The following is a 13,971-nucleotide window of genomic DNA, read 5'->3' as shown; positions in this document are numbered from 1 at the left end:
GTACCCATAATGTGCTGGGGTAGCTGTGCTTACACAATACAGACCATAGGTAATATTTTATTAGTATGCATTGATATGTGTTTTGGACTGTAAGCAGAGAGTTGAAAACAGCAATCTTGGCTAGTAAAGACCAATGGTTGCACTGTTCATGGATTTAGTTACCATCATCCTTTGTAAGGGGAGGGTGTCATGCATTGGTAAGGGGCCTTATCAGTCCATCCTTATGAAACCAATTTTTGATGGTTTCAAAAAACAGTGAAGTTTTTGCACATTATCAACCTGTGTTGAATCTCCTGTTTTTGAAAAGTTGCAGCAAAATAAGTGTGGCAGTATCTAGTACTCATAAGTGATCTTAAAGCAGTGAATATGTAGAGCAGGGGTCAGCAACCGCTGGCACATGTGCCGAGCATGGCACGTGAAGCCATTTTGCTCGGCACACCACTGCCAGCGTGGGCTCTAGGCAGCTGCTGCCAGCCATGAAGCCCGGGCTGCTCCCAGCAGGCAGCTGGGCTGCTGCAAGCCCTGCTGCAAGCAGACCGGGCTTCGTGGTTGGCAGCAGCAGATATTTGTAGCCTCCTGGCTGAAACCGGCCCAGGCTCTGGGTAGCTGCTGCCAACCACGGAGCCCGGTCTGCTTGCAGCAGGGCTTGCAGCCACCCAGCTGCCTGCTGGGAGCAGCCCGGGCTTCGTGGCTGGCAGCAGCTGAGCCTGCCTGACTCCCACCCGCTCCAAGCCCAGCATCTGGTTCTGTGCATCTGTGTGCGCACACATGTCTGGTTGCAGATGTTTGTGTGCATGTGTCTGTTCTGGGTGTGTTCTGGTCCTCTGTGTTTGTGCATGTGGTTTTCTGTGTGCGTGTAGTGTGTCTGGTTCTCTCTCCGTCCTCCTTTTTTCTTTCTCTCTCTCTCGTCTTTCTGTTATTTGTCTCTTTTTTTTCTCTTGCTCTCATTGCAACCTGCTTGACCAAAAAAGGAGTACAGCACAACAAAGGCAACATTTATGGTTATTAAATATACTAATATGCAGTGCATCCAGACATGTACCACCCCCCCCCACCACCCCATTTTGTTTTTCCAGCACTCTGGCACCTTCCAAGGTAGACATTGTAGTTTTTTTGGCACTCCAGCCAAAAAATGTTGCCTACCCCAATGTGGAGAGAGAGAGACTGACATATGCAGTTTCTATCAAGAATGGATGGAATTGTATGTGATTTTAAAACAAAATAAATATTTCTTTTAATTGACTAGTGCTGCACAGTTTCTGCGTAAAATGGCTGATCCTCAGTCCATCCAGGAATCCCAGAACCTTTCCATGTTTCTTGCCAATCACAACAAGATAACACAAGTGAGTTTTAACAGTCTTTTCAAAATATATATCTGTTATTTTGTAAGTTTTCAGTGTTGGACTGTTAATCTTGCTAAGGAAAAACGAGTAGGATAAATATTCTTATTTTTCCTTCTAGTCTTTACAGCAACAGCTTGAAGTGATTGCCGGGTATGAAGAGCTGCTTGCAGATATTGTGAATTTGTGTGTGGACTACTATGAAAATAAAATGTATCTAACACCCAACGAGAAACACATGCTTCTAAAAGTAAGAGCTCTTAAAATACATTGTAAGGTTTAACAGTGATGGGGGGGCAAGATCACAGATGCTGGTGAATTCACTTCATGCAATCCTTTCTTTTTTATATTTTTATTATTTTCCCAGAACCAGATAACTTAAAGTGATTAATTTGGTAATATGTATGTGTAATAGTTCTATCTCCTTTGTCTTTTTTTTTTCTCTAATCTGTATGACATGCTGATGATCTTTTTAGAAAGTATCTAATTAGTTGTATTTTGCACAGTTTGAACTGCAGCCTTGGTAAGAAAATACTTATGTGAAATGTAAGAAAGGCCCAATGGAACGAATACATTTTATTTTTAGATGGGTGGCGTGCTTGCATGAGAGACTTGTGGAGGAGGATCTGCATATTCAAATTTCCCAGGGTTAGATAGCTTAAAAATAATGAATAATTGGTAGATTTAGTAATTTTGGAACATGCATGTATTGTCTAATGCTGGAGAGAGGAAAATGGGAAATGTGCTTATTTAAGTATAGTCGTTTTAGCTTTACGCCTCTTAATAGGTGACCCTGTAAAGGTTAAAGGTGTGAAATAGATCTTAAAATACCTTCAGTTATGGCAAGTTCTTTGGTAAGATTCTGGGTGTTGAATTGTTACAGAGTTATACATTTGTCAGGTAAAAGGTAAAATATGGTGGCACCAAGTGTGAACTGCAGAATGTACATCTTCTACCCAGTAGGCTGTTGACAGTGCTGCAAGGTGCTACAGGCGGCATGCTTGCTCCAGACTTTTCCAGTACTGAGTTGTGTTGCAAGTGTAGAATTATAGCTAATTTGATTCTGGGATTAAACTTAATTTTTTCTAGAATGCATCAGATTTTTTCTATGTATAAACCTAAGGTTTATAAAAAGTAACAGCTTGACAATGTTTGACCTAAGCTGCTGTTATGTAACAATCTATATCCATCATTTTAATAATAGAAATTCAAATACCTATCTAGAAACAGACAAATGAAAAAACCCCACAAAACCAAACCTTTATCCCATCTAAATTAATATGCCTGACCTTTATGCAGTGAAACTGTTCTCTCTCACATTTATCAGGCCAGTACTAATTGAAAAAATTACTTCATGCTGTTGTGACTGTAAATCAAAAGTATAGCCCAAAAAATTAAATGTGTATTCATGAGGTTCATTTTTTTTCCCACTGGAAGTGCCTTGGTTTTTCTTATGAGTGTTTATTTAAACAGTAATGTATTTTTGTTGTCAATAATCACTAAATTATTCCTTATGACTTTGTCTTGCACTGAAAAAATGTATGGCTTATTCTGTTTTCAGGTAATGGGTTTTGGATTGTACCTGATGGATGGAAGTGTTAGCAACATCTATAAACTAGATGCAAAGAAAAGGATAAACTTGACCAAGATAGACAAGTTTTTTAAGGTTGGTTAGAAAAGTAACTCTTTTACAGTTCAAACATTCTAACTTTTATATTTAAAGGTGACTTTTTCTAACTTTTGCTAACTACAGTATTACTTTTCAGCCAAATCAGTGGTAATTAAATGATGTCACTTGAACTCTATATGCTGTTTTTATCGTCTGACTAAGCTAAATTCTAAGTTCTGTCTGTCTCTTAAGAAAAGCCACATTACTGCTCATCTGAAACCAAATAAGTTCATAAATGCAAACATTAAAAGGATTTATTTTAGTTTTTTAAAACTTATCTGATCTGTTTTCTTCCTTGAGTACAGCAGCTGCAAGTGGTCCCACTGTTTGGCGACATGCAGATTGAACTGGCAAGATACATTAAGACTAGTGCCCATTATGAGGAAAACAAATCCAGGTAGGAACACAGTCAAACACTGTGGATGGAGAAGAAACAGAGTCTTATGCGATAAATTGTCATAAAATCCTGCTGAAGTCAGTGGGTCTCTGGTAACTGAGGACTTGTCCTTTGGCTGCTTTAGCAGCCATGTGGTAATAATGTGGATACTTTATTAGTTGGGAGTGTTATTTTTATTACTGAGCTTTTTAAATCGCAAGTATAACCAAAGGAACTGCCTAGAAAAGGCCATTATTTTCATGCCATACACAAATAATCGAGCCCGTCCTTGAACCATTACCACTCATTTCTGTCAGTTCTGTTCTGTCCTGTTGGGCTGGGAGAAATAAATTTAGTGCCAGAATATTTAAACTTTCACCTTACACTAATCAATTTTTCTTTCTTTCCTTTAAATGTGTAACTTTTCTTTAAAAGAAATGAAGGATTGTATTAAGGTGAGCTCTAGTGCATGGCAATAGGCATGTGTACAGTATATTTGGAGCAGCCACTTAGTCTGCGTCCCTTCTTCCCAAAATTGTCAATGAGTGTGCACCACAGCACCATGGTTGGAAGATGCAACTGGCAGACGAATTTTCACCATTGTATTTTTGGTTGTGAGCATCTCTGTGCTCCTCCTAAGACCTTCCCTCCCATGTAGTTATGAATTATTTTAAATATAGTGCTTTGCATTTTAATTCTTGCAGAAGAGCTGTGCAACTTGCATGTAATTGATGAGACAAAAAGCAACAGTTGGATGGAGATACTAAAGCATAAGCTTGGGGGTTTTTCTTTCATTGTGTATTGTTTAACTTGGCACTCTTGGTACTAGTAGCATGTCCTTTGTGTCCTTGTTATCACCATTTTAGGCAAGTATGCAATACTTTTACAAACATACAGTATCTGATAGGTTCTAGGGCGTAAAGAAAATACTTTAAGGCAGTTGTGAGGGGTAGCTCCTGTGGCCTGTGCTTCCATAAAGAGGAAGAAGGGCTTTGTGTATGGATCAGCATCAGTCTTTACGTTTAAAGAGAATTGTGTGGGCTCAGGGGGACATCCAATTTCTAATTCTTGTGACCTAGAGTGAGCAAGAGACCGTAACACAACTCCTAAAAAAGGTAATGAAGAACTAAGTGGCCAACAGCATTTTCTGCTTTGTGGTGGACTTTATATCAGTTCTGGTATCTGTATCCCTTCATAAACATCAAAATTCATTTGCTGTGTGGTTTTTTTTTCTCCTCACCTGAAATAGATGGACATGCACTTCTTCCACCAGCAGTCCCCAGTATAATATCTGTGAGCAGATGATCCAGATCAGAGAGGACCATATGCGCTTTATTTCAGAGCTGGCTCGTTACAGCAATAGCGAGGTATGGGACTGTATCCCTGTTCTGTGCAAACAGTACTTAAGTAATGAATGGTTGTTACAGTTAGAGGTAAGAGATGTGGGTAAGCTTCAGAGCGCATCAGTGCACTCTGTTATTTAACCAGCTGCATGAAGGAAAGTTGCATAGGAGGCTGGGCTGCTGTCTCCATGTTTGTGCAAGTTTCTAGGTGTGAACTATGGTCACAATGCTGCCTTTCATGCTGAATTTGTATAACTTAGAGGCAAGGATTTTGGGGGGTGATATCTTTTATTGGACCAGTTGGATTGTTGGGATAAAGTTAATGTTGGGGTCAAGTTGCATTGTTGGGATGCTTTCATATGGAAGGCATTCTTCAGGCGGCACTTGTCAGCATTGTGTATATGCATAGCATTATAAATAAAAGTGTAAGTTGAGAGAGCAGTGTTCAAAAAGTATATTTTTCATTTTTCCCCTCAGTAAGATAGATATGAGGCCTTACTTATTGATTTGGTCTACAGCAGTGTTTGGGCATTATAGAATACCAGTGCTCTGTCTCTGGCTATTGTAAATATACAGCTAAGTTTTTATCTGGGATTTAAAAAGGGCTGGAATTGGTGCATTGTGTGTAAACAGCATTTTCTTTATTTCCAAAACAAAATTAGTGCTGCACCCTATGTTTAAAGCTTGCGTTTATTTAACTTTGTCCCAGGTGGTAACTGGATCTGGACGTCAAGAAGCTCAGAAAACAGATGCAGAGTATCGGAAACTATTTGATCTTTCCCTCCAGGGGCTGCAGCTCCTATCTCAGTGGAGCGCGCATGTTATGGAAGTGGTATGTTTCCTGGGCAGCAAAATTGGCAAGAGGGAGCTTTAAGGAGAGCAGATTGCACAACAAGGTTCAATGGTGTACACTTCACTTTAAATATCTTTGTGCTCATTCTTCTTCTTTTGTTTTGTGGCCACTTATTTTTAACTGGGCAAGATGTGGGCTCAGATCTTACCTTTGCTTTTTAAGTGTCCAAAGCCTGTTCACCCCAAAATTGTCTCATTCCAAATACCTCTAAGACCTCTAGAGTCCATTTCCCATACATCCTGAGTTTATTCTTTCAATGGGAAGCCTGGTCCTGTCCCACCCTGCTGCTGTGTAGAGCTCCCATTCTGGCAGAGAGCAGCAGGCAGGTATGCACACTAAGAGAGGAGAATCCTGTTCTACTCAGACCCCTGCAGTTCTTCCTACTGAGAGCTTTAGCGGCTGCCTTAGGCACTTTTGTCAAATCTGGATCCAGCTCAGTCTGATCCACCAAGAGAAGAGGGATCCTACAAACTTGGAGAGGATGTCTGCCTGTGCATCTAACTCAGGGTTGGGCAAGTATTTGGGTCTGAGGACCACATAGGCAGTTTTGAGCTGTTGTTGGCTGGGTCAGCGCCCGCTCCCCTGCAAAAGCTCACCAAAACTCCCTATATGTGATTGGGCCCCTGGCACTGGTGTTCAGGAGTGGGGCAGGTGGGCAATGCCAGGATCACAGGGTGGTGACAGTGTGGGGCCAGGGCTGGGTCAGAGCTGTGATCCACTGCCCACACACTCCTGTGACAGGTGTGGGTTCCCTGGGCAGGGTCATGTAGGGAGTGGATTGCAGCTCTGCTTTGGCTTAGCTTTGCACTGTCACTTGCTTCTCAGTCTCAGCCTGGGATGCAGCTCCCTACCTGACCATGCACTCTCTGACTCCCTGTGTGGCCATGTGCTACGTCCAAGGCTGGGATCTTATGGCGGTGACAGCACGGGGCTGAGGTAGAGCTGGAAGATGCTGCTAGCCATTGCTAGGGGGCTGCAGCACCGATGGTGAGGGAGATGGGCAGGGGACAGCCGCATTTCACCACCAAGCCTGCCAAGTGGGGGGAACGTAGCCTTCCTCCCCTCTCCCCTTGCCCATCCCCTCCCCTGGCCTGCGGCACACAGCCTGCAGGTGGGGATAAGTGGGGGTGGACTTGGTGGTGACTCCACGTTGCTTGGGATGGGGGCAATGCTTGCCCTGCCACGCACTTGGAAGTGGTGGCCAGGACTGGGCCTGGGCTGGGGAGGCAGGCAGTGCTGGGGCTCCCCTGTGCCATGCTAGCCTGCAGCTCAGCCTGGGATGCCTATGCAGGGTGGCAACCTCCAGCGCTGCTGGCTTGGCGTGGGATGTAATACGTGAAGCAGTGCAGTGCGAGCCCTGGTGATGGCATTGTGTCCAGGGCTGAGGCCAGGGGCCAGTCTCCATGGAGGCTGGTCAGGAGCACGTGGGCAGGGTGGGACTAGCTACATGCACCATGGCCCAGGCTGCCCTTGTACCTGGGCAGGCAGGGCCAAGGGACTCACTTTGGGCTGGGCAAAATCGCTCCAGGGGCCGTATTTTACCGACCCCTTGTCATGGTGGCAGGAGGATATGCTCAGGTGGTCGTACTGGATTGCCTCTGAGCCCATGCAGTAAGTGAAATCCAGATGTCTAGGGGATGTTTCAGGCCAAGATGGGGACGTGTAAGAATTGCAGATGTCTTAGCCAAATTCTGGCTGTTGCACAGGGTGGAACTGGGGTCATATTTAGCTACTTGAGTGTAATTTATGCAGCTTTTAGGTGCCTGAGATGCCACAAAGATAGAATAGGATCTGGGTGGACCCAAGTGGTATTCTCTCGTGATGTTGGTAACACTTGTGCTGATCGAGTGATAAAGGTCCAGTAGTCTTTCAGTGGATGGCACTGAGTTTAAGATCTGGTGATCTCCTTTGAGTCATAGGCAGCTGTTTTTTATTCTGCTTTTGAACACACATTTTGTGGTTTTAAAGCACTGTTTATTTTTTCTAGAGTGCAACTTTAACTCATATGTTATAGACTACATTACCAGCGCACTTCCCAAAATTAAACAGCAGATGACACATGATGCAAGGAAAGCCAAACCGTTGTATTTTTGGTGAATAAGTGAAAGCCAAGATGGCCTCATTTAAAGCCCACAAAAATGGATGGAAAGACTCCCATTGGCTTTGGAGGCCAATAAACAGAGAGATAATAAAGGAGAAAAGCACTTTAAAGCAGGGATCAGCAACATACGGCCCCACTGCATCTGGCCTGCAGAGCTGTGGGGCTTTGCTGATGCCTGTGCTAGAGCTAGGCAGCAAAGAACTGTGCTAGGGCTGGGCAGTTTTCAGCTGTACCTGTGCTACTGCTGCTCTTTCTCCCCACCCTCCCAGCTCCAGTCCAACTCAGGCCAGGTGATTTCAGCCATGTGCCTGTACTGGGGGCTTTGCTTGGCCACATCAGTGCCACTTCTTTTCCCTTCCCTGGACTGTGGCATGGCCATTGCTTCCAGGTGGTGGGGAGCTGTGCCGGAGCTGGTTCTTGGGGGAGGGGGGGGAGAGGAAAGGGGGCAGAAAAAAGCAGCAGCACAGATGTAGTTTGCAGCTACCTGCTCCTGGTTCAGTGACATACTGCCTGGAAGCTGTGCCTGCACTGCAGCCAGGGAGTGAAGGGAAGGGCAGGGAAGCAGCAATAGTGTGGGCACAGCTCCAGTCTGCTGAAGCCACCTGGCCTGCATTGGACCAGAGCTGGGCTGTTCTGGCCTGCAACTTGTAAAATTGCTGGTCCCTGCTTTAAAGAAAAGGAGAAGGACAGATGAGATAAGGAAGTGTGATGATTTAGTTGCATCTTTTCTCCATCTTTTTAACAGCTTGTCTTGAAAGCAGATTTCAATTAGGGAAGCAGCTAGAAAATCTGCACCTTTGACTTAACTAACACCTTGCTTAAATATAAGGGAGCAGTTGAAAGAGGATGCTACAGTTACCCCTTCCGCATCTCTGGCACTCCTGCCTTAACTCTGTATACCCTGTACCAAAGCTTAAACCTAAACAGGCTGCAGGTACATAGAAGCTGTAGTCTGGAGGAATCTGTCCAATAGATCTTCTGGAAAGTATTAATTTTGCCATGTACCTTCTGTCAGAAAGTTGTTTTAGAACTTAATGTAGGCTATTAAAGCCATGTGGCATTTTTTTTTTACCTTGAAGTCCCCACTAAGAGTGGTGAAAGTCTGCTTAAAATAATATCTGCTTTTAAATAATGGTATTGTCTGGGATTTTTGTTGCATGTCTTTTTCAGTTCATTTTTTTCATATATCTTGCTTTGTTTACCTGTGTGCATTGCAGTATTCATGGAAGCTAGTGCATCCAACTGACAAATACTCAAATAAAGATTGCCCTGACAATGCGGAAGAGTATGAAAGAGCAACACGATACAATTATACCAGTGAGGAGAAATTTGCTCTGGTTGAGGTAAAAGAAATCTGTTTATTTCATTGCGATCTGGACTTTTCCATTCTTTCATCAGATTGTAGTTTTTTTTGTTTTGAAGGAGAAGTTTGTTTGCACATACACATGCATGGATATGTAATGTAATGTATTTTTTCCCTCCAGGTTATTGCTATGATTAAAGGCCTTCAGGTGCTGATGGGTAGGATGGAAAGTGTCTTTAACCATGCGATCCGCCATACCATTTATGCTGCTCTGCAGGACTTCTCCCAAGTCACGCTTAGAGAACCATTAAGACAGGCCATCAAAAAGAAGAAAAATGTCATTCAGAGGTAATGACACATTCTTATCCACCATCCAGATGTTTTCCCCACATATTCTACTATTTAAAAATTGCTTAGTGTTAACTTTCACCTATCTAAACTTTAGTTTTCATATCCCAAGCCAGGGTTTTTTTTTGAGTATTTTAGTCTAAGGTGCTGACTGCCAGTGTTCCCTCTGAGCTGCGTGCGTGTGCGGCGGTGCACAAAAGAAAAATCATGCTGCGCAACAATGGGGGACCCACGCACACCTACCTACTGACCTCAAGGAGGGGGAACCAGTTGCGGGGCAGACCGAAGCGGTGCACGCCAAAAGGGGGAGGTGGGACCAATTTGGGAATGGACTGCAGCAGCACACTCACGGGACACTCATGGACCGCTACACCTTAGAGGGAACATTGCTGACTGCTAATTTAAAGTCAGACAACCAGAAGAGGTAATGAAGTGTAATGCTACCAATACCACTAATTGTTTTCAGTGTCCTTCCTTTTTATTTTAGAGAGACTGGTGGCAGTCTCACTGATGATTTCAGTACTTCATTTTGTAGTAGTTCACTCTGTTCTTAGCACTTCAGTATTGTCCTCTGCTCCCCAGCCCAAATGGCATCCTGTTGTAAACTTATTCCTCAGCTTTTTATGATGCCTTAGCCTGCTGACCTTATTCACCACTTACCCAGTCTTCTTTTCCCTGGAAGCCACTAGTTCCATTTCTGACCTTGTTTTAATGCATCCAACTGTTGTGTTGACTCGTGACCCATACTTTTGATTTACCCTGTTGCTGAAGAACCTTGTAGGTGAACACTGTTGACTGGTTGGTCATGTTAATGCCAAATTCTTCCATTTTCCACAAAAAATACAAGGCATGGTAGAAACCTTCCAATTATTCCAAATCTGTAGTTTTGCAAATAGATTGTTTTACTGTGTGTTGCGGTGGCTTTTTTAAATAAATGAAATGAATATATTTAACTTGCCATCTGAGATCTTCTAGGTATGCAAGAATGTTTTTCTTGAGCCCTGAAAGTAACATTTTCCTATATGTCTGAATGTGGGAGGTGAAGTTCATTTGATCACTGTGTATTCTATGCAATGTTTAGAAGTCTTGTAACAAGTGATTGCAGTCCATTTCAATACATAGTATTCATGGTGTTAGGACTGATGAACTTTTTGAATTTGGCGGGTTGTATTTCCAACCTTTCACATGTGGGGTTTTTGTGTTGTTTTTTTCAAATGCTCATTACATTCCAAAAGAATCTTGTTCTCTTTGGATTTTGACAATTTAAAATATATCATTAACTTACTGTAATCCTTACTAAAATATTTGAAAACGGGAGCTTTCTCTGATATTATCTGTTTATTCCTCAGACCTGCTTTATTCAACGGTAAATATCATTGAATGCTGTTTTATGTTTGCCTCCATGTTAGTGAATTATGATGCCCTAAATTATTTATCTCTCTGTATATTGCCAAACTTAGCTATCAGTGACAAAAGCTAAATATTGTATTTACTCTAATAAAGACAACCCTGAATAGATGACGACCCCCCCAGTAATTAGACTCTGTATATGGAAAATTTATAAATTTGTTTTCCAGGTATAGAATCTAATCAGTCATTGGAGGTATGCCTTGAATTTGTAGTTCTTCCACTGCTACAGCAGAGAAAATAAACCTGGGGCATTAGGTAGTCCCTTTGCCCTCTGCTCCTCCCAACTTCTTCCCCCTGCAGCCTCTTCACCCCTTCCTTATTGTGAGAACCTGCTCTCCCTGAGCACGTAAAACTGAGGAGGAAATCTGAAAACACTGACTTTGACATAAACACAGCTGCAGCAATTTGGATATAGTACCCATAGACTTAGTTCATCTGGAACTAATGCAGTTTACCTTTTTTGAAATTGCTGCAAGTTTTAGCACAGGTACTCTAGAAACACACTTTTAAGCATCACATTTGTACCTGTGTATACATAATACACACTGGGTGCGTGTACCTATGCAACTGAGGTGAAAAAATAAACTCTGGCATAGTTTATGCCAGAGTACACTGCTCCTGGGCTGAGCACCTACACATGTGCCCAGGACAGCAGCACTTTGAGTCAGGACAAAGTAATGCCAGGCTGGCAGGAGTATGGGGGGTGAGCCCTGGGCTGTGGGTGGTAGTGTCAGGTGGTGGAGGGGCTGCCTGGGGCATGTGGGTGCTGAAGTGGGGGGCAGTTAGCAGGCAGACCCAGCCCTTTAGCACCCTTGTGCCCCAGCGAGACCATCACAATCTCCACATGTGTTTCAGCACAACAAATTACTCCGCTGTAAGAGAGTACTGCTGTGGACAGTACTATCTTATGATGGAGCTAATGAATTTACTGAGCCTTAATACCAGTGCATGTGTAGATAGTGATGCTTTACTGCAGAGATAATTAGTCTACTCTGCAGTAAAACGCATGTGTAGATGCACCTACTATGCATGATATTAGTCCAAAACCAAGAGACTTGCAACTTACCATATAGTTAGGTTGGGTCCCAACAGTATTTCAAGTCATGGTGACCCTACAGCTCATCATTTCTCAGTATATATGTGTATTCCAGATATCCCACGCAGAGGATCCATGTGATGATAATGGTCTGCTCATGATTGGAACCAGGCATTTCTGTCATGAGTCCTGGGATCCTCCAAAAATTTATTTGGAGATGAGGTTCAGGACAACCTGGGTCTGGCTCCACCTCATGGAAGGTGGTGCCACATTAATCACATGCAACAGGCTGAGGGAGGCTGAGGTGACAGAGATTCTTGGTGAAGGTTGGGCCTCCATTTGGTGGTGTTTGTGAGACATTTGAGGTTAGTGAAGAAACAGGAATCATTGGAAATGGAAAAGAATGGCACAGCTCAGCTGAGGGAGTGAAGTAAAAATGTATAAAATATAGTGGCTCATTATGACTTGAATGAGTCAGTGTTGTGGGGGGCAGTGCTCAGTGGGCACTAGCATACATCTTATTCAACTGGGCTGCACTAACTTATCCATCAGCATATTTGCCCAGCATAGGTCGTGTGTTTTATAGTCATGCTCAGTGGGTACACCTATACGAGACACTTACTGTGCAATTGACTAATTAACTGTGGAGTAAATGTCTCAGCCTCTACACCTGTGGCTCTTTGAGGGCACATGAAACAGCAGGGTATTGTGTGCAAATATAAGTACTATCCTATTGTGGAGCATTTTCATGTGCAGCAGCACACATGCAGTCACTGACTGGCTGGCTGGGGCATGAGGATGCTTCAGTGTTGGGGCTTCCTGCCGGCTGGTCCTGTGCTGAAATACTCTTGTGTCCCAGCCAGTCCCTCTGCAGCATATTGAGCTTGGTTGGAGAAGCCCTGGGCTGACAGGCTGACTCCCAGGGTCCCCTGCCAGCCTAGTCAGCTTCTCTGACCAGGCTCCATCTGCTGCGCATGAATAAACTCTGGAACTAATTGCTCCAAAATTTGTTGCTCTTGGGCACATGTTCAAATGGCGTGCCTGGGAGCACAAAACTATGTAGCAATAAGCTCCAGAGTTTATTCATGTGCACTAATTGTATGTGTGGACACACCTAGTGTTGGCTGTATTTAATCAGCTTAATGGTTGGTTTCCATTACTGATCATATACTGCTTTTGGCTTCAGTTCAATGATAGACAATATATTTAATACGGTGTCCTTGTTTGCAGATATAATTGAGGGGCTTTTTTCCCCATGCTGATTGCAGGGGAAGGGATGGGGGAGGTGGAGACCTCGTATTGTACTTGATTAAATATGGTACTCTTGAAGTATCACTTGGAAGAATATTTGCTAAAATATAGCCCCTTTTGGAGATCTAATTTCATGTGGTTGTGAAGCTTGCATTTACATTTTTCTGAATACTAAAGTATTTTGGATTGTGCTTTTAGTGTTCTTCAGGCCATTAGAAAGACAGTTTGTGACTGGGAAGCAGGACACGAGCCATTTAATGACCCAGCATTAAGAGGAGAAAAAGACCCCAAAAGTGGTTTTGACATCAAAGTTCCAAGGCGAGCAGTTGGACCCTCTAGTACCCAGGTATTTCCATGTGTTTTCTCTGTGGTGATTATGGTGCTTGGGTCATGGTAACAGGTATTGTTTTTTGTTTTGTTTTGTTTTGTTTTTTTTTAACTGTTGAGCCCTTTCCAAATCTGGAATGGATTTTAGATTGTTCCAAAATTTCAGTTTTATACATATCTAAATATAAAGCAATTTAAAGCATTATAAATTTTAGATTATGCCAAATTCTCTTTCTGGGGTGGTCTAGGTATTTTCTTCTCTGGTAATTCTTTCCCAAGGTGTTACACTTCCATAAGTTCAGCTTATTCCAGAGAAATGCTCATACATTAAATCTATGCCTCCCTTTTTTTCCTTTTTTTCTTTCTCAGCTTGTTTCCCGTCCTTCCAAACTAAATTGCCCTTGTTTTCTTTAAATCCAGTCAATCTATAGGTAGGGACCTGCCAAAACCAGCTCCCAAGTGAGGTGGTGCAGGCTCCCACCCTGGGGGTTTTTAAGAGGAGGTTGGATGACCACCTTACTGGGGTCGTTTGACCCCAGTGCTCTTCCTGCCATGGCAGGGGTCGGACTAGATGATCTGCTCAGGTCCCTTCCGACCCTAGAAACTATGAAACT

The 13,971-nt window shown here is 43.2% G+C and overlaps 1 protein-coding gene across 2 annotated transcripts in view; it reads left to right on the top strand.

The window, feature by feature from the left end:
• Positions 1 to 13,971, top strand: part of CYFIP1 (cytoplasmic FMR1 interacting protein 1) — a 167,343-nt gene that overhangs the window by 47,937 nt on the left and 105,435 nt on the right. For both annotated transcript variants that reach the window (XM_019524180.1, XM_019524179.1), the window contains exons 7-15: positions 1,247 to 1,343; positions 1,462 to 1,590; positions 2,902 to 3,006; positions 3,315 to 3,406; positions 4,635 to 4,752; positions 5,438 to 5,560; positions 8,900 to 9,025; positions 9,167 to 9,333; positions 13,229 to 13,376. In XM_019524180.1, coding sequence (XP_019379725.1) covers positions 1,247 to 1,343; positions 1,462 to 1,590; positions 2,902 to 3,006; positions 3,315 to 3,406; positions 4,635 to 4,752; positions 5,438 to 5,560; positions 8,900 to 9,025; positions 9,167 to 9,333; positions 13,229 to 13,376 — 1,105 coding nt within the window. The remainder of the gene's footprint in view (positions 1 to 1,246; positions 1,344 to 1,461; positions 1,591 to 2,901; positions 3,007 to 3,314; positions 3,407 to 4,634; positions 4,753 to 5,437; positions 5,561 to 8,899; positions 9,026 to 9,166; positions 9,334 to 13,228; positions 13,377 to 13,971) is intronic.

The sequence above is a fragment of the Gavialis gangeticus genome, unplaced genomic scaffold (assembly GCF_001723915.1).
Source record: "Gavialis gangeticus isolate Ggan-Ray unplaced genomic scaffold, GavGan_comp1, whole genome shotgun sequence".
Taxonomy (NCBI): Eukaryota; Metazoa; Chordata; order Crocodylia; family Gavialidae; genus Gavialis; species Gavialis gangeticus.
This window is presented reverse-complemented; position numbering and strand designations above follow the sequence as displayed.